Below are 21652 nucleotides of genomic sequence, written 5' to 3'. Positions count from 1 at the left end.
TGGCTCCCGACAGTCAGGCTCGTGCATCCTCGGAAACATTCTGAGAGGCCAGAGCGATAAACCCACATGGTGCACCCAAGTTTGGGAATGGAAAGATTCAGACATACAAATATTACAGTTAATATCTAGCTTTCAGTCATTCAGCTGATGTTCTCACAATGACAATGACGTTTACAGGAAAACTCAAAGCTTTTCAGAACCTGTTGTTCGTTTTTTGAACTGCTGAATGCTGACATTCAGTCTCCCACAGGCTCGTACCAGATTACTGTCACTGCCACGCAACAAACTGGATGCTAAAAAACTACAGATAATATAGAACAGAATCAGGGCTGCATCATCGAAACTGGGAATTTTCAAGCTGGCTGAATTTCCCCGACCTTCCCATTAATTAACCTTTAATTAATGACATGAACCCATTAACTACATGATAACATATCATGCTTGAGGCGCAGGAGCAGGTACATAGGGATGATTTAGTGCCCACGTCTATTTCTGTACTACTAAGAACAAGAGTGCCCCATAAACTAACTATTAATGCCAAAACAATTAGTCAGCTGTTGACTGATCATCATTTGATTCCATTTAACATGAGTATTTGTTCTTCTTACATCACAGCTACACTGAATACAGTATCTTTGGCTTTTGGGCCAAATGTCAGCGAAGGCTTCACCTCGAGGGAAATCATCACTAATATCTGACATTTGACAAAGTGATTAGTCAAACATATAACAGACAGGCAAATTCACTTCCAAGAAATGCCAACATTATAAGAAAACAGCTGTCAAGAGTGAAACCTTCAAAGTGCCAAGACAGAAGGACAGGAAGGACGTGAAAGGACAGGAAGGACGGGACACACAGAGACATCGCCTCGTCTCGTATATACACCACATTAACACTGGGGAAACAATGTCACAGCCTTTTTTTCTGTCAGCCTCCCAGACCTATAGTTTGCGATCCATCTCTCCCTTCCATAATCATCACCCCAGCACCCCCTCCAGCCCCCCTAAACCACTGTTCTCAGCTCTTTCAAGTGGCAGGTAGACCGGGGCCCGAAACGCCGCTGCCGCCTCTCAACCAGCGGGCTAATTACAAGGGAAGCAGCAACAAGTGAGCATTGTGTGGAGTCTTGAAGACACACGGGGAAAGAAAGTGCTCTTTATCTTGCCACCGCCAATCCCCCCTACCACCCCACCCACACGGCACCTCCACCACCACCACCACCGTCACCAACTCTCCCTCCCTCCCCATCCCACCCTCAACAAAAACATTCTCTGAGAGGCTTCGCGGTTGGCGCTCCAGGGCTGGAGGAAGAGAAGAGAAGTGAAGAGAAGACAAAGGGCGAAAGAAGTGGAGACACATTGATGAGCGACAAATACCATCACACTGGCTCACGGTGTTCGTCGAACACGAAGCCGGATGTACTGTATTATGCAACGATGGGTATAAAGGAGTTAGAGGAAACACGCTCTGTCGTACTAGCAACTAATTCAACTATATCTCAATCTCAGTGTAGATTATGACAACAGACTCACAGGAGAAGTGAGATCCTGGGAGATGCTATTGTGAATGTATGCATGTGTGCACGTCTCTCAAACAAGTGGAGCTCGTGTTTTGTCTGATTTCCTCCAAAAACAAAGTTAATCTTTTTATTAGAGGATTAAAAACATGCACAGGAGCCACAGCATAGAGAGGTGCTGGTGGTGGAGCAAATGATTCACAGATAGCAAGATGCTAAATTATAGTTTAGCTTATGTTACACTAAAGATTTATTCCAAAAGGAATAAAACTGATTTTGTGATACAGCGGATTCTTAATTCAATGTGTCTCATATTAGATCACAGTACATGTGATCTCACAAACAGGAATCTCTGCTGTTGAGCAACATCTTGTCTACTAGAGCAAGGAGTTAATACAGGCAACAGGATTAGGCAGCACGTGAAAAATGAATTAGGCACAACCGCTCGTGTTTGGTGCAATTAGTCAGCCTATCCATGGATATTGGTTCTTATGGGTGACTTGAAGGGATTTTAAGATTAATTTGTTAGGGATGTCTGCCTGGATGAGTGATACTGCATACTTGAAACCCTTCCACGAGTCTTTCTGATGTTTTAGCCTTTTAACGGCTATTAAAGCAGCGACAAACCTCTTGTCATTCACTGGCGCTACAAACAGATGGAGGAACGTCATGTGAAAAGGTTCCCGATGACGACACCCATCATATTCCAACTTCAGCAGAGTCGTAAACAACAACATGCTCTTTATGTGCCTTCCCTCATGAGGGCTGCGGCACTTTGATTTCATTTCCCTCTCTTTTAGATACTGCTTTATTTCATAAGGAAACAGCTCAAAGCCAAATCAGAGCACATGTAAAGTTTGAGACAGATTTGCAGCACTGCAATAAACTGCAGACACTTTTAATTAATGTACTGATACAAATGAACTCTTTCTGCAGGTCGAAGAAAATGTCTCTTAGGCTTAAATTTCATTCATCATCATTACAGATCTCATTAAAACACCTTAATCCTAACTTAGAATAACTGCAAGAAGCCGATTATCGGTTTTAAAATATGTGACTAAAAGCATTTAATACCAGTTTGCAGTCTGCTGACGGAGATCATTCATCTAAATGTATTTGAAAACACTCTAAAATCTGATTCAACAGCAAAAATAAACCATTTGAAAATCTGTATTAAGAGACACAAATGTTGCTTTTCAGAGCAGTAAAGTGTTTTAGAGCTGATATTGAGGCCTTATGTAAATCACATCTGATGGGAAAACGTTGCTGATGTTTTTGGCAGATGTGAGGGGAAGTTTACTAATTTGCAACATCACAAAAATATCACACATGAAAATAGGAAAAGAACAAAAAATACCTAAAAACGTCTCTAAAACAACCAGAAAAATGAAACGGACGTCCTCGTCTTTCATTTCAACACCCGCATCAGCTGAATTCTGACCACGGTGGACACGTTCAACCAACATTTTATAATTAATACTTAAACACGTCCAGTTCTGAGCTTAAATCATCTTCAGAAGTCAAAAAAGGTTCAAGACATAAAACTGTTTCCTTCCTGCAGCATAAAACCAAGTGTTCAGCGTTTGGGCTTCATACCAAAGAATTCAAACAGTAGCTAAAATGCACAAATCTGCCCCAGAGACCAAAGTAGGGCGCACGCAGGGGCAGATAAGGACCACAGACTGCCCACAAGAAATAACACAAGACAGCATTTGGAGATGAAACAGTGACCGGTGCACCGACAGCCAGCGGGAGAACTCAAGCAGAGGTGGACTTACAGAAGAGGAAACCGAGCTGTTGGGGAGGTAGGCGTCAGGCAGCATCAGGAACGGATACCCAGGATACCCCGGCGTCTTGTACATGCCTCCATCTTGCTGCTTCGACACTGAGATAAGAAAACAAACCGAGTTAGAAACTGAAAAACCTCAAAACTGAACATTTCCACTTCCAGTCTGTGGAAGTTCTTAATTTTCTAAACACTCCGTTTAACCTCAGAGAAGTCGACGTCAGTCTGGTTTTTATTTTAAATTGTTGTTTCAAAAATAACAGGAACATGTGAAGATGAAATGAAATCTTCTACTTACTCCCACAGAGCTTCAAAACGATTCAGAATAAAACAGAAGAACCTGACATGTGAGATAAATGTGCATACGAAGTAGAGTAACTATTTACAAGTGTTCTAGTTACTACATGTTACGTCCCTGTATGAGCCCACACTGCTCCTTGAGACAGAAGCGTTACAACCGTCACCTAACCTGAGAGGCGTGAACTCCTGTAGCCTATGTGTTAATTTATCTCTCACCACCACCCAGATTAAGTGTGCGGGGCCTCTCTCAGGTCATTTATAACCAGGTTATACCTGGCCTGTAACAACACAAAGAAAGAAGCGCTGAACTTTGCCAATCGTTTATCATTTCTGAATTTTCCGAAGGTGTAAAAGTTTCAACGCGGCCGGAACAATGGTGACAGAATACGAAATAATGCAATCACGCATCAGCATCATTTTAGGCGGCAAAAAAAATTCTGTGAGATTCATTTGTTCTTGAAGACCCCCCAAATAGACACATCTGTGACCACAAATAGACATTTGGTGACTACTTTGCATATTATTTCTTTTGAGAAATGATTTTAATGAGTTCCAAAACTACTGTGCGGCACACAGTGATCAACCAAAGCGTGCACAGCTCACTGTTTCCTCCTCTTTTGACTGACAAACTAAATAATAAACCCCAAGGACCCCTGTTGACCCCACTTTGGGTCAAAAGCTCTGCTGAACAAAGTGTCGAGCACTGATGCTAAAATAAGCCTGTGAGTGTAAGATGTGTTTAAATGTATGACTGCAGTGCAGATCACACCATCACTACACAGTCATGTGTTAAAATACTTCATGCATGTGCAGATTCAGTGATTGGAAATAGATTTACTCCATCAAATGCTGCATGTCAGATGATATCTGCTGCAGGTCACTTCTACTTCTTGGTGCGTGCTTATTTCAAACAGAGGAAATCTCCCCACCAAGATGAGAGATGAGAGATGAGAGATAACCTACATGGTCTGCAGAGTACACCTGAGAGCAACACGTGTCCCCGTGACCAAAATAGTCCTCACTGAGACCCAGGGGGGGCTGATCGCTTGTCTAGTGTTGTGTGAGTTGGTGAAGCCGGATGAGAACGAGTGTGTTCGTGTTTTGCACAGGTTTTCTTCTTACCCCCGTCCAGATGCTCCCGGTGCTTGTCCGGGTAGACCCTCTGCTCGCCCTGCTGTGCGCGTCTGACCGCCTGGAAGGGACCGACAACAAATACGCGGTCAGATCATCTCAAAGAGCGAAGAATAAAAGCAGTGGAGGGGACTCAGACACTTTACATGGACCGTGTCGTACTTTAGATGCTGTGCATCCCGGCCCGGTCTGTGGGAACCTCGCTGCGCGTTTTGGGTTCATTCAGCAGCGCGTACATTCACACACACACACACACACACACACACAGCCAGACTTTCTCCGTGTCCACACTCTCATCCACCCGGTGCCACCTACCGCTGCGTTGGGACTCTGATTTATTTCCGACTCGTTCACCAGAGACGACTTGAGGTCGGCCAGGTCTCGCTCCGTGAACGCGTTTTCTTGGATTTTCTCCTCCTGCTCTCCTTCGTCTTTGAACGCTATCATCTCATCGTTGGCTCCCAGGTCGTCTCCTCCGCCGCTGCTCAGCTGAGGCATGACTACTTCCCCCCTGCGATATCACACGCTTCTTAAAAATGGACACAACAGCAACAGGTCGACTGAAGAAGAGACGCGCAGGACTTCGGGTTAAAGCTCCTCAGGCTGGGGCTCCTCCAAAGTGCGCAAACCCCCACCGCATGCAGGAAAAAGTTGAGAGGTGGCGTCCCCCGGCTGCTCGGCTGGTGCAGCACTAATGTTTCCCTGCAACAGCAAACAGCTCATTTGAGCCCAAGACGAGGCTGGAGTCCCGACATCAAAGGGCGCCGACCGGATGATTGACAGGTCCGATGACTTGTTGGGGGGTTGTACGATTGTTTCGGAGCAGGGCTGAGCCTTAAAGAGACAACACCTCCCCGAGCGTCAGGGCTTCCAGGGGCGTGTTCACAGCGTCCACGGTCCCGGGCTGCAGGCTGCAGGTGCAGGCAGGCTGCAGGGTGCAGGGTGCTGCTCAGGACAGAGGAGCAGGTACAGGGACACATGTCACAGCATCCAACAGTTACAGTTACTTTAAAAAGTAATACTGCATCAGTATACTACCTATGAAACACAAGTTATTATTAATAAATAAAACTCGTTTGACTTTGTACTTTATGTAAAACTACACAAACACAAACAAAAATACTAACAATAGAGTTTGAGCTAAGTGCATGTTTTAAAATGTACTTAAAGTACAAAAAGTAAAATAATTAATCCAAATGTATTAACTCTGAAAGGTGAAATTATGATTATTAAACATGCTATAAAATAAATGCACTGGAGTAAAAAGTACAAGTACCTCAAAATTCTACAATACTAGAGTAAACATACTTAGTTACTTACTACCTCCTAATGTGCAGTTTCAGTACATTGTAGTAATGATACTTGTACTTAAATTGTGCCTGATGGTTTTAGCTGAAGTAAATAAACAGATTTTTAAAATTCATTTCATTTCCCTCTCATTTTATTTTCTGTTTACAATATTGACATGTTAATCACTCCCTCATTAGTTTGGAGCTCAGCCATAATCCCAGAGCAAAGTCTGCACTTTTTCTGTCGTCGACTGGTTTAAAAGTCAAATTATCATCAAATGACTGTGATCCACTCCGAGGAGCTGAAATCATTTTTACAGTCAAATGTGGGGAAGAGGATTTTTCTTCTCTCATGTGGAGCCAGTTCACCGTTTTCCACGTTGCTCTTTATTTCTGCAAATGTTTCCACACGTTTTTCCATCTGAAGTGCAGTTCTAGAGACGTGACTGCAGATTCACCAGGATTCTGATTGAAAGCTTGTTCGATTTTTAACAGATGCATCATCCTGACTGATAAATGACGGCCGTGGTCACAGTTGTCTGTATTAAATACATGAACTATGTACTTCTTCAAACTCCTTTTGACATTTTCATCTTTCATTCCTTAAGTCTTTTCTTACAACTTTAGCTGTGAAATATTATCTGCACACATTATATTAAATATTAAATACAGAGCAAAAGTTAATCAGTTCATTTATTTAGGAGAAAGTTAATTAACTGCTATTTGGGGAATTGATTAATTATTGAGGTAATAAAAAGGCAGAAATGTGAAATTTGTTGCCTATATTATATTATTTTAAATGTAATATTTTATAATTAAACTTTTCTCAAACTTTCAACATGTGGTGAATTTTTACTCAAATGTTTTAGAGACCAGAAGTTTATTAAACAGTCGATATTAAAGACATTAAAAACTAAATGAAGACCTTATTTGCACCCCTATTTGTATATATTTAAATCTGTGCAGTGTGTCTAACTTTCATATTGTTCCTGTTTTAGCTCTTGAAAACATGAAAACATTTAATGAGCTCACAGTTTAAAACTGATGTAGATGAAAACACAAATAAACACTTTCACTTTCTGTCCATGTTGTTTTACCAAAGAGAATCTGCTCCAATCAGCTGCTTTGTGTACCCTAAATCCCGCCTTCTCTTTTCTGTGATTGGTTGAAAGCATCAAGCCACAAGCCTTGGTGGTAAAGGTTAACCATTCCTCCTGAGCAAACAGAGTTCTGCTCACTGTGAACAACCATTTATCTATAATATAGAATTCATAGCCACAGTTTGAGGCTGTTCTCCTCCTTTGTTAGTTGAGAACTTTGCTAATTATGCAGCGTGAGCAGAGCTTTTGTGGCGCCTGTTGTCACATTGTCCACTTGGTCGTCTTCACATTTTGGAGCAAAACTCCTCATTTGCATCAAATGAAAAGTGTTAGCTCAGACAAGAAGCAGCAAAATGTAGGACATTCTGTGAAGAACATCAGAAGGCACGGCATGCTCATCAATAACGGAGGCACAGCATGTTTTTGGCTCGTTCTTACATCCCCCAGATTTTGTAACACTCTCCAAAACAGCAAAAAATTGCTAGCTATTGCAACTACTTGATTGGAGGAGGGGAAGATGAAAAAAACATAGTTCAAAGATGTAGAGTTGAAGTTCTGATGTCTTATCAAACTCGTAACTTGCCTTCTCCTATTTTCCTCCCAATGCCAATGCATTTTTAATGCTGATACAGTAGCATAGCTGTTCCTCCGACTTTTTAATTGAGAAATATTTATACACTCCCATGCTGTGACTTAATATTTGACTTAATCTGAGTCAGTTGCCTTGAATGAAAATGATGATCCACAGCTGGGAAACAGAATTAAATACAAACAGAAAAAGAGCCTGGCATTTGCATAAAACTGCATATTTATACAATATCGTCTATGCATATTAATAAAAAGATTAAAATGAGCAGTTCTAATGTATGCAAATCTAAATTATAAATGAGTTGTTTAAACTCCTTGTTTATTCGCCTTGATTAAATATAGACAGCTGTTTTTCCTGAGAGACGGCACCTCTTGTGCGCAGGCCACGAGCCGAGCGCTTCCCATGAATATCTGTATTGATGGTTACGTGGGTTCACAGGTTCACCTGTGGCCGTGGGCTACACTCAGCCTATCTGTCTCTCTCACACACAGATGCACAAAGCATGAATCCAGACTTGAACACACTCTCTCTGTGCACATGCTTCTCTCTTGAAATACTTTGAGACACTCTGACCTACAAACACTCTCTTTGTATCATCCACTTTCTCTCCTCTAACACACACATCCTGCCTCTTCACCTCTTCTTGTTAGATCTGCGTTGTGTTTTAAGTTAAGACCTGCCGTACTAGTCCAGAGTTTTTGTGACTCACCCGGAGAACTATGAGCTCTGATGGCTGCTGTGACATCAGATATCATCTGTTGACAGGAAAGGCCAAATAAGGAAACATGAGCAGATAGAGGAGATAAGCAGCCCACACAGAAAACAAAAAGATGCATCGCCGCCGTCACACGGGGAGGTGAACTTCTTCACGTTCAGACACAGATACAGATACACAGTTCTGTATCTGTACAAGACAAAGACTGCGGTTGTTCTGATGCAGGTTTGATGCAAAGTTGTTTATGTTTTTACCTATGTAGAGCACACTTACACAAACCTGGAAGACACCTTCATTTTACGTCAGAAAACATCTGTGTATTCATATATAGTTTAATTCAAACTATATATTTTCAGCAACAGTAATTAAAGCTGCATTGTGCAACATTTGGGGATAAAACTAGCAGAAGCATGACTCTGAACATCAGTCCACTCTGCTCTCCCTGCTGCTCTGCTCAGCCTGTCATATATATGTTGGTCATCATAACATGACTATAAATAAGACGCAGCAAGTAAAGCACAGTTAATTGAGCTTCTCTCATTGGTTGCTGCTCGTCTGTGACTGCACCTCTTCACATTAAAGCTGCAGTATATAATTTATAATAACATGTTGTGATATTGTTGTTTTCCTATAAATATGCTCCATAATGTATCTTAATGTTAGAGCTAATCTCGCTGCCTCCTGTGAAGTCAGACTCGTCCTTCTAACCAATGAAATTTGCATGGGTGTCTACCCCTGGTTCTCGAGGACCGCTGCCCTGAACTTGTTTTCCCACTCTCCCCGCCCTGCCCACTCTGCTGACTGCCTGGATCAGGTGTTTTCAGTCAATCAGAAACCAGAAGATGCCAATTCACTTTGTCTTCTTCCACTCCACCCTCATCTGAGATGATATCTTCCAGCTTCTGTTGGAAAACAAACAGAGGGCTAATTTAATTTATCTGTTAAAGTCTTTAAGAGATATTCTAATAAAACAAAGGAAACTCGACTTCTAGAACTAGTCAGAACGTGTAGAAACACTTTATACTGGGTCAAAGCAAAAAGGTTGGAGACTTCAGTGTAAGTAAGACACGGTGGTAATAAACGATGCAGCTCTGTGCGACTTATTTAATCTAAGGAGGTCACTTCAATTAGGTCCTTTTCACTGCTTAATCGGCTGTGGAGCAGAAGACATAGTTATTTACCATGTTTTTTTTTCTTCAAAGATGAATCACGGTCTGTTCCAAAAAAGATTATATACTATGCTTTCTAAAGAAACATCAGGCGCATTAAAGCTGCAGAGTAATTAAATCATGTCCTTTCATTGGGGTTAAGCCACATCCAAGTGAACAGCTCTTAACTGGAACCACTTGTGTGCTTTTTATTGCTAGTTTTCCTACAATCAAAACCATGTCCTTCAAGGCAGCATCAAGCCAGCAATGTGGAACCTCAACAAATCTTCTCTACGTTTCTCCTATGAAACACTGAACTAATCTACTCCGATACCAAACATTCAGCTATAATGTGGTTTCAGGGAGATGTGAGGTAACGAATGACTTATGTTCAATAAAAGTGGACCAAGATAACCACCAATTAGTTTACAAAACATTTTAAATCAAATTAATTACACATCTTACAATAATCCACAAGTTCATTTATCTTTTTATTTTATTATGTCTCCTTAGACTGTGTTTGAAACGCCATGTGTCTCCTGTGAAGGTGGGTTTAAAGTCTGTAGGAGGCTGAATAACCTTTGATTCATTTCAGAATCTCAAACACTTATTTAAGAAGTAGTACGCCGAGGTGGAAACACGAGTAGTGCCAGTAACACAGTTTATCTCCATGTATAAAGGTTACAGAAGCCATCCTGAGACCAGGAGCTAGAAAGTGAAGGAGAGAAACAAGCGTGGTTGTTTTATCCAGCAGCTCCTGAATGGAGACGAGTCAGTCAACCTGCATCTTCTGCCGTGAAACCACTCACAGACCAACAACACAGACTGGTTTTAGCTCTAATGATTGCACTGGAAGAGATACTGGCTCAGCAAAAAAGCCCTAAAAAAGAAGATGGTATCTTGTGCCAGATAATGAGGCTTGTTCAGACCCTAGTTTGCTGAGTGTTTGCTGATTTGAATGTGTCTGTCTCTTTTGATTTGGCAGAATGCAGTCCCTTTACCTCTTCGTTAGCTCCTTATCAAACATTTATGAGTTGATACCACAGATCTGCGGAGGGCTTTGGGGGTGAAATCAACAAACATAAACAGTGGAGGGAAAGAGCTTTGAAAACACATCCATCGCTGGTCTTCTGCAGAGTGTGGATCAAGTTTGTGTGCGACTTTGAGTCTAGCACAAGATCAAAAATAATTAATGTACATTTTATCTTATGCTGAGCAACTGAAAACAAGTCCAGCTGTAAGTTCGACAATAGCTATAAAACCAAAAAGAACCAAAAAATACAAGCTGAGGATCAACTTGCATCTTTTAAGGACGTTTAAGCCGTCCTTTTTTTGTTTTGTGTTTTCGTGTGTCTCTGTGTAAGAGGAGACGTCCCCTTAGTATTTAGAACCATCTCTGTTTGGATCAAAACCCTCCGAGTGCCCGCGTGCAGCCTGCTCTCTCCTCCCCGTGCGCTCAGAGGAAAGAACAAGCGAGCTGTGGTTGGAACGGCTCCATGTTTGCTGCGGCCTGTTTCAGTTCATGAACTTTTTAAAGACGTGCATTAACAAATCATGCCCTGGTTTATGAAAAACAGGTCTGATAGTGACTGGAAATAGCAGCAAAAGAGCTTCTGCGTCACCGCACACATGTACACACCACAAGTTGTGTCTCAGTGTTTTGAGGTTGAGGTGAAGCAAGGTGATGGTTCTGGATGTTTGCCACACTGTTCTTCATTTATCTCAATTTTCCTTCAACATACAAATTAAGGTTCAGCACATGGACAAATAAGATGCACTTACATCTGACGCTAATCACTGATCCTTTATAAATGTCTGATCACTGTTTGTGTTCTGCTGGTTTTATTTCATACATGCACTGTTACTGCATGATGTTATTTCTTTATCATAATATCCATGCACACCAGCAAATCAAAGCCTTTACTTATAAAAAGAAGAGAACAAACATCCGATTTCTGGGATATTTGCAGATGGATGAGAGTCCTGGAACTTTCCGGAGAGGTGGATTCTTCAACTACTACTGCTACGAGCACAGAACTGCTCAAAACTATACTAAATACTACTGTACTGTTTTTCATATGTTGTGACGTTGTGGTGGACCCTGAATGCAAGAAAAGTCATCTACTGAAATTGGAAAAGAAAACTGAGGAAGATCTAGGACTGCAGGTAGACAACCACTAAAGTAGCGCTTATTATTAATAATACTTTAATAAGCCCCTTGGGGGAATTCTTTGTGAACAGGCTGCCCCCTTGAGGCTTCATCAGTGCAGGGTTCAGTGTTTTGTCCAGGGACACTTCGACATGTGGTCAGGAATGGGGGAGAACCAGGAATCAAACCATTAACCTTCGGTTCGTAGATGACTGCCCAACCAACTGATCCACAGTCGCCTCTCCAGCATTTGCTTTACTATTTTGACACCAGTTTCACAACCACAGATGGTTCATATGAAGCTGTTCTAACTAAGAACAAATTAATGCTTTTCTCTTCTCGTGTTTCTATTGATAAAATTTAGGGAAGAAAATGTTTCAAATGAAATTAAAATGAAAAAAAAACAAAACACAACTGCAAGAAAATTAAAAAGTAATAATAATTAATATCGTATTTCTTATATTAAATAATAATAAACTGCAACATACGTCACAGTTTTTAGTTTAGATTGTCAAAACGTCCTTGGATTAGTTTGGTCTTGGTTACACTAGATGAAGAAGATGAGGAGGAGGGTTACAACTCAGGCTTTGGTCTGCAGGTTACTGTGCCCTCCACACACACACACACACACACACACACACACACACAAGCTCTCACTCTCAGCACAGGGAGAGACGTGCTGTAATCTGGGAGGCAGGAAACAAAGGGCCTCGTTAATGCAGAGACTCGCAGGGGCCTTTGATGTGGAGCCAAGCCATTCACTCCTCACTCCTCACACACACACACACACACACACACACCCACACACACATACGAGCACACAGACACAAACACGCACATGCAGCCTTTTACCAGTGTAATCTCCCTGAGTTGAGGCAACGTGCCTGCTATTTTAAGCTTGGTACATTAGATTTGAATCAGCCGACACTTAACACACTCACACACTGATGAACCACAAAGCTGCAACTTGGCTCAGTGGAAACAAAGTTGTTTTTTTTAACTACTGAACATTTCCACCCCTGTGTGGTGATTATCAGTTCCCACCATTGTCATTTTATTTTAGGAATAAAAGTGCTAAATAGATTTCAGCTCATAAAATCAAGAGGTCCTGGAACAGTGTAATGCTGTAGTAGCAGTAGTTTGGGTATTATGTAGTACATCTACACAGAAATATGCATTATAGGTCAACACTCACCATCCAACATGTCCAACATTTTGAAGGAGGTCTATCCATAAGGTACCAGAATGACTACAAATAACATATTCAATGGGGTGTGAGATTCAGCAACTTCCACACAGTTCCTCTATAAACACATTCATAAAAATCCTGTAGAAAATGGAGCATATCATCTTTCAAAATGCTTACATTACTCTGAAAACTTGAAATGCTCTGCTGCAAAGTGCTTCTTCATTTAATTTCCCTCTGCATAAAAACTGAGAGCCACACAAAAGACATGCTCTATCAGACCGGTCTTCAGTCTCTTTAATTAGAGCCATCCTCAAGCATCAGATATTGACTTTCTACATTTTTCTGTAGAGATTCCATTGGAGTGTTTAATGATTTAATCCTCTCCGTCAATGTAAAACAGCAGGACCAATAAAAGGTCTTTGTACATTTATATTAGGAGAAAATCATTGGGTTGATGAGACTCCTGTAGAGTAGCGTGATGAGAAACATGCTTCCTTAAAATAAAGTGGATGTTAGTGGGCATCACGGAAAGAGCAGCAGAGACAAAATAAAATAAGCAAATAGACATGAATTTAAAAAAAAAACCATTTCTATACTTTGGGAACACGATCCCTGAAAAAGGAAAATTGGAAGTGGTGTTAAAAACGCAGTAAAAACTAGCCTTAGGTTTTTTTTACTGTTGCATGTGTTGGTCTATTGGATTCACTACGTAGGTTTTAAAATAACTGTCAAATTGGCTATAGATATTCAGCATGAGTTGGGATCTGGGATTATGAAAACAGGAAAGATAGTGGATCGACAGCTTAAATCGAGCCTTCTTGTTAATCCATGTTGAAACTTAAAGCCTAATTAATGCTTCTTCTTTTAGTAGAAGAAGAGCTTTAGCTGTATTACTGCCACCTACTGGACTGGAGTACTCACGCTCTGAACTCAGCTTGTCCATTAAAACCTCTTACAGAGATGCTAACATGGCTGCAGATCCTTTTAAGAGAAAGTCATTGTCATGGTTCAGATTTGTTTACAAAAGATATGAAAACATCTGTTTGTGGAAATGACTTCAACTAAAAGTCTCATTTAACTAATTATGAACAGAATACAACCTCTAAGTGTGCCCATGCAGTATATCTACTTCCATACTAGCAGGTGTGACTGTAGCTGCAGTGATGTTGTTCTAATTATGATAATTAGGATAATTATTTGTACTACTGTCATGAGTACTGTTGTTGTTATTATTAAGCCAGCTGAGTGGCTAATCCCTCCTCCAGCGTATTGTGATGCAGGAAGCTGCAGCTGTCTGGTTACTGTGGCCGTGCTGTTGTTCTCCTCTGCAGAACCAACGTGATATTAGTGGTTAGTGTGTTCACCACAGTCAGAGAGGCCCGGCTAGAGGATAGGGGGCTCTGATAAGGTCGGAGAGGGAGAGGGGATGCCACGAGCAGGAGGAGAGAAGCGATCGATCACACCAGAAAGGGCAAAGAGGAGCAAGAGAGAGGCGGGAGCGCGGCGTGAGAGATGAAGCAGGAAGAGCGAGCGCGAGAGCGCTGCTCGTGTCGGCTAGACGTTCGAGGCGATCCTCGCTAGGGGTTTTCGCTCTTCTCTTCTCGCTCTCTATCGTCTTCTCTTATGCTCTTCTCTCTCTGTCTTCTCTTCTCTCTTCTCTTTCTCTCTCTTCTTTCTCTCTCGTCTCTCTTCTCTCTTCTCTCTCTCTTTCTCTCTCTCTCTCTCTCTCTTCTCTCCTCTCTCTCTCTCCTTCTCTTCTCTCCTCTCTCTCTTTCTCTATTCTCACTGTTTGATGTCAGATATCTGCTCAGTTTTTTAGTTGACTTACTTTTATTTATTTATTTTTATTTCTGATACTGAACAGCTGCCAGTTCTACTTTCTTCATAGAAATAGGAAAAACTACTACTTTGCAGAGTAGTTAGTTTTAGCTGCACCAAACTTCACAAACTGTTGATTTTCTTTATGATTATTTGTTATTTTAACAGTTTACTGCTTCATACAAGCTGGAAAGTTGCAACAGATTTAAAATCCCTTAGAATACCCCACTAACAGGCTTCACAACCATTCCCTGTTCATAGACTCATGTGAAACTTATGTTGTTTAAAATTGTCACTCAACCAAATCTTAACATTTATCTTAGCTACATCCACCTTTACATAGTGGTCCGCTTGGTGCCAGGAGGCTGGAAAATGGTAGAGTAAAGGAAGCGGCACAAAGGGGGACTTGTGGTAATGCTAATGAATTAGCCATACATAGTAGCCCAGATGGTTCTTTATGTGAACTGATATAAATGGTGGAGCAGGGCAGAGTGTGGGTGGCCACATCCATACTGAAACACAGACACAGCACAGCAGTGGTAGCTGATAATGACCACATGTATGCACACACACACATACTGGATCCATCATATGCCCATGATTCATCTACTAAAACATTGATTCTATGAAGAGAAAATCATTTGACATGTAATAATTTATTATTTATACCATCACCTTCACCTCATCTCAGATCTTGAGCCTCGTCTTATCACTGAGCACTAATTTGTATTTATTTTGTGAATGTGCTCCTGTTTGGACTAAAAGTCACCAGACACTTCTAATTGGTCCATTCAGTGCAAAGAGCAGAAACAGTGTGTGTATGCGAACACACACACACACACACACACACACACACACACACACACACACACACACACACACACACACACACACACACACACACACACACACACATGCAAATCCACCCACCACACACAGACCTCGATGACAGCTGCCACACACCAGACAATTCACCTTCAATGACAAGGAACAAAACTAAAACTAAAATCACAATTACAGCCTCGACAAATCCACCATTGTGTTTGCTCCGCTTCAAAAAATCGCAGCGTCACAAATCCAGAGAGAGATCAGAGCGCTCTCAAACTAAGCCTCCATTTACTCTGATGGTAGGCCTATTAAATGTGTGCGTCCACAGTGGTCTCTTTCTAGTGGTGAGTGGGCGGCTCAGAGTCCTGCAGTTGACAGTTAGCAGGCGATTCTGGGATCAGTTTTTCCGCAGCAAAGGGACTGATGTGGCCCAGAGGAGGATGTGGATTCGTATGATGGATCATTGTTTAGGTTTGGGGAGTGGGTGTGTGAGCCTGTGTGCATGTGTGTGTGTGTGAGTGTTTCCATGCCAGTCCACACAGTTGGAGATCAAGGCTTCAGCACCAGCCCCACAGTACGTGCATACATGTGTGCAGACAAACATCTGCATGGAAGCAGCAAACATGTCTACTAGTGTGTGTGTGAACACCTTTGCACACACGTGACTCTCACTTCACCATTCAGAAGTGTAATTTCCAGCCAACTTGGTAAAAGATGCTTTATTTTCAGACTAAGCATTTACTTAATGCAGACAGGACTAGAAATCTATATCATTTGAAATCTACTGTAAGTGTCACACTTCAGCTTTAGATCTTTAGGTGTAAATAACAAAATAACCACTAATTCTAATGATTTAAATATACAACCTAAAGTTAAAAGGACACCTGGTGACTGGTAGAAATGCTTCTTTACACTCTCTCATGTTTGTTGAGTCAGACTATTTATGAAACACAAAATGTCAAAATCCACAGAAATCTGTGCTTTTGTTCCTTGAGACACTGACAATTAAAGGATGCAAAGGATTCAGCAGCACTTTGATTATATGATATAAATTTCACCAGAGAATGAAAACAGTCTTTGGAGCTCTTGGTAAAAAAAAAAGTAAAGACTGGATCTAAATGATCAGGAAGGGAAATAAAGAAAATCTGATGCTTTCCATTAAAGAGGGTGAGAAGCAGGAGCCGCCCCTCTCGCTGTTGTTTCCTACGTTTTGTAATTCTGGCCAAAGATATGAGGAGAGCAGAGGGCTTTGTGGTGAGAGGGACTGTAAACTCAGAGCATATATGTTTCTTGCACTGAAGATTTTGGGACAGTTTATAGTCTGAATCCGTCTTTATCTGTCCTGTGAATGTAAAACTGGCAAAAAAACAGTTCAAACTATTTTTGATTTGCAGAAAATGATTAATTCCACCTCTCTGTTCCTGATAATGTCAAACAGATTAAAAATAATCTTGTCTTGTTTTAAATGTGTAGTATTTACTTGTTAGTGGCCTCCACATCAGCTGCAGCTACACACTGTGTTGTAACAGAACTAAAAGTCAAAGTAGACAGACAAGAAACGGTTCATCCCCTGGCACAACTTATTGTTAATGTGCTGTTCATCACAGAGAGACCAAACAGCCTCGTCTGAAGCCAAGGTCAAACGTAGGGAGTGTCGTGCAGGACAAAGAAAACATCCTGGCAATCGTTTTCCTTCTGCAGCAAACTGGCAGCAGCCTTGGAAAGGAGGGAAAGCCTCAAACAGAGGACTTCTGTACTGGTTTGCCTTAAGAAAAGCACTGAAAGCTTGCAGATGTTTTTATGGATTTTCATCAACGAGCAAATTTATGAGTTCAGTGAAATAAGAACTGCAGTAATATCAATCACAATTAACATGCCAGAGAATTCCCATTAAGCGCAGTGAATCACATTTAATTGTTCATTTTTTAAGACTTGAACCACAAAATGGAGGTGGTGCTAGAAGCCGCTCAGATTATCTTACAGTTCTCTGCAAAGTGCAGTCCTGAAGTTGCACAATCGCAGCAAAAGAGCAAAAGAGCAGCAGATTTCTAGACTCATGCAGCTGCTTTTGTCTCATATAGGCTCAAATGTCTCATGGCTGCACGGCTTTCAGGCCTTTCACTCTGTTTGTGGGTGGAAACGCGTTTGTCCCCGGCTCTTCTTTGATGCATTTCTCCCCATGCATTTGTTGGACATCAGAGGAAAAACTTCATTATGCTGAACTGATTCCAAAAGCTCTTTCTACTTCTGATGTCTGAGATCACTGGAAAATGGTTTCTTATCAAGCTTAATAAAAGATTTCCTGCAATCTTATAAAAAAGATTTGAATATTTATTAGTATACATGCACCACAGTGTAAAAACACTTAGAGCACACAAAGAAGGTTTTCAATGTGCAGAAAAACGGCCCCATGTGACTAATGCATTATTAAATATTATCATTTGATATGTAGTTAATGTTTGTAACTTTCTATTTTGTTTGGTATTTTAATGTGTTGCAGTGAGTCTTATTTATTTACTGAGCATGAATCTGCACATCAAGCTTCTCAAGAGTATAAATCCAGGAACAAGGGGAATTTGCGTGACCCCAGATTCCTAGAAAACACAGTTCAGCAATCAACTCTGCGATCACAGGAAAAGAGGTCAATAAGTAGTTTCAGATTGCTGTCAAAGGAGATCAGTACTTTCATATTAGATGATAATATTCAGTGAAGAAGATGAATTTGAGTGTCAGCACTTCCAAAGATAAACGCATTTCAGTTTCCTCACCTTGAATCACAGGAGGTGATTTGGATCTTTCAGGTTTCTGCTCTGCTTTCTTCGGAAACACCCGCTTCCCTCAGAGTCGCCGCTGGTCATCAGATGTGCTGGTCAGCCGCTGCCGGCACGGGGAGCTAGACTGACCTCTTGAGGTAAAAACAGGAATGAATCAGAGTGTAGTCCTCAGTGAAAGGTGTGAGTGATCATTAAAGAGGGGAAGTCTGAGCAGCAGCAGCTCTCTGATGAAGGTTAAAGCTGTTTTTGGATTTGTGAACCTCACTGAAGATAAAATGAGTTCATTCTATTAACATGTATGTGGAATATTTCTGTGTCTCCATGTGAATGATTGTTAAAATAGTCCAACTCTTTCATTATTCTAATGTATGCAAAATCAGAAAGTGAACCGGAGTTTGAAAAATGATTTAGTCCCATCTGGGTTTGATCGGCAAATCGTCACAATACTTTCAGATCTTTTTCCTTCCTCTGCCCATGAAGGGAGATGTAGCATATGAAACAGAAAAGCCTCAGGATTTATGGGACATTTTAGTACGGCTGGAACACTAATGTATTACATACTCACTCATCATTTTTACTGTGACTTCTGTCACATGAAAAAATATCGACGCCAGAAGAGTTATGGCTCTGGGCTGCTTGGAAAGGCTGATGATGAGTTGGTTTGTGAAAACCTGGTTTATGCTTTGAGTGAAGTTTTAAACAAACCATTATTGACTAAGTAAGTTTTACGATCCAAGCCGAGGAGCTTTAAAAGCCACTTAAAACAAACTGCGTGATTTCAGAATTTGCATTAAGGTCAATGACTAAAGTTTTCAAATGGTTTAATATTTGGAGATTTAAGAGTTTCACATGACTCAACGCTGCATGACAAACTGCTTTATGGTGCAATACAGGACTGGAAAAAAGTGAGAAACTCTTTTTATTAAGTCACGGGGGAATTTTGTCTTAACATACAGCAAATCCCTGAGAGAGACACACACTGTGTTGAGCCCACACAGTGATATCTCAACACACAGCAGATGCTGCATGATAACACAGTTTCCATTCAAATTAAATAACAAGCAGGTGGTGCTGGTGTGGATAAGTTGAAAATGCTGTAAAATATCAAATAACTATCACAAACAACAACACACAGACTTATTCTGCATATTCTTTGCAGATGTATTTATCGTCTCTGTTCCACACTCTCCTTTCACTGTGCGGCCTGCAAAGCGCTTCCTGATGCGCTTGTGAGAACTGTTAAAGGGCGATTTACATGTCAAGCTAAAGCAAAATCTAATCCACTGATACGAAGCCTGCTTCACTCGCTGTGCTGGGTTTGCTGAGCTGGATGTATGAGAAGCAGGGGCCTTGTAATCTTTTCACTGTGACTCGCTTCTTGTGTGCGACACCGGGAAAGGGGGGGGTTAATGACATTAATCCAAAACAAATAAACGTTTGGCAGCCCTTGAAAGGCTGTGGGAAATGGTTGGAGATTGAACTGACTTTCGAGTCCCCAAACCTCAAGCTTTGATGGTTTTTACTTGACTCAGAGACCGAGAACACAGATTGGATATCCAACTGGAGCTGAAGAGGTCCTCCCCGGCTCTCTCTCCCTCTCCTCTGCGTCTGTCCTCCTCTCTGTATTTTTAATTCTTCTTCTTTAAATCTATCGTTTTCTTCCACTTTTCATCTCTCTCCCTCTGGTCGGACTCTTCCTTCCTCTCTGTCATTTTTCTCTTTCAAAGAAAACACATGGGAGAGGCAGAAGACAAAAACAGCCTCTGTTAAATGAAATCGAAATAATTCTTATTTCATTGCAGATATTGAAAACAGTGATTTTAAAATTTCTCTTTTTTTGGTTGGACTTCCTTAATTTCCTAAATGTATGTATATGACCCAGAAAATTTTCCATATTAATTTTGCTCGTTAGTTAACAAATATCTGATAAAACCAGTAATAACAACAGAAGTTTCAGATTTGTCTTCAGTCTCTACTTTGGTCTCGACACGAAACTGAAAATTCTGATAAAATATAAGATGCAAAATAAAAAAAATAAATAAAAAATCGCAGCTGAAGTAATTCCTGACATAGTATAACAGAAATATGACAACCTACATAGTGACTTGTTTGTTAGCTCAAAGCTAACACATAATAGGATTCACATATAATCAACATCAATACAATAACATCACATACAACATGCTAACATCAATTAGCATTGCAATATTACCAATATTACCAGCGTGGTCTAGGTGCTTTTGTTTCCTTAACGTACGAACAGACAGGACTGTGCATGTGAACTCAGTCTTCAGTCGTGACAGCCGTGACCTTTGTTTGCCTGCCATCCACCCAAACCGCCTCCTGGAGCTTGTGCTGCCATTAATAAAGACTTAATTTGTTATTAAAACTTTGCCTCTGAGTAAAATCCAAGCAGCGATTATGTTGCCCCCACAACCTAATTGATAACACAGCTTAGTAGTTAATGAAAGTCATTCTTGGAGACAGTCTTGGCCTCACAGATCGGTTAGGATGACTTTAGCGTGTGAGATAGTTTCTTGAACATAAAAATAATCGGTATATTATTTGTTGCTCCAGCGATTCTCCCTGTCAGGTCTTTGTTTGGGTGGATTTTTTTTTGTCCTCGCTCGGTTTCTCACAGTTCCAGTTAACAATCACACTGACTTGCCCGATGCTTGTTCACAGCCAACAAACCGTGTAATGAAAAAGGACGAGGGCCAAACCCAAACCCTGCAGATCCTCTAACCTATGGTTGTGAAATAGTTGCACTCCACCATACAATAAGTGTGTGAGAAATACATGTGAATGGGCCTCTTCTCACAGTATATCATCCAACAGTTGTGGACCACTCTTGGGAACAAACATTATTCTCCCAGGCCCTGTTGTTGTGTAGCGTACTCGTCCATGTTCGGGGTCATGACGATGATTTACAGTGATGGCACACTGGAAGCGCTGCACAACCTAATTTGTTCTGGTTTTCCTGACTGGGAAGATTATAGGGCCGTGCTGCGATGGCGACAAATGTGTCACCACACATATCTCCACACTGGCTCTGTCTCTTGGTCGTCATAAACACACACAGGAAACAATCTGAAACATCTCGTGATGCACGGCTTCTGGTGAGATTCAGCTAATGTGGCACTAATTTGAATGTTGTGGTGATGGATGGCTGTTGAGAGTTTTAACATTGTTGTGTCAAACCTTTATTTGGGGTTTTGTGATTGACTAAATGTATTTGTCTGGGAAGAGCAACTGAGGTTTGAGGTTGCGTCATCAGAAATAAACTCAAGCAAAAGCAGATCTGTTGTTTTTTTACTGAA

General features: G+C 41.1%; 1 protein-coding gene across 1 annotated transcript in view; it reads right to left on the bottom strand.

Annotated features, from left to right (window-relative positions):
- tcf7 (transcription factor 7) overlaps positions 1–5551 on the bottom strand; it is a 58383-nt gene extending 52832 nt beyond the window's left edge. Inside the window, 3 exon segments of the mRNA XM_033326334.1 lie at positions 3295–3401; positions 4725–4794; positions 5049–5551. Coding sequence (XP_033182225.1) covers positions 3295–3401; positions 4725–4794; positions 5049–5231 — 360 coding nt within the window. The 5' untranslated portion in view covers positions 5232–5551.
- Between the last annotated feature and the right edge of the window lie 16101 nt (positions 5552–21652).

The sequence above is a fragment of the Anabas testudineus genome, chromosome 14 (assembly GCF_900324465.2).
Source record: "Anabas testudineus chromosome 14, fAnaTes1.2, whole genome shotgun sequence".
In the NCBI taxonomy this organism is placed as follows: Eukaryota; Metazoa; Chordata; class Actinopteri; order Anabantiformes; family Anabantidae; genus Anabas; species Anabas testudineus.
Note: the sequence above shows the minus strand (reverse complement) of the source record. Positions and strands in the feature narration are given on the sequence as shown.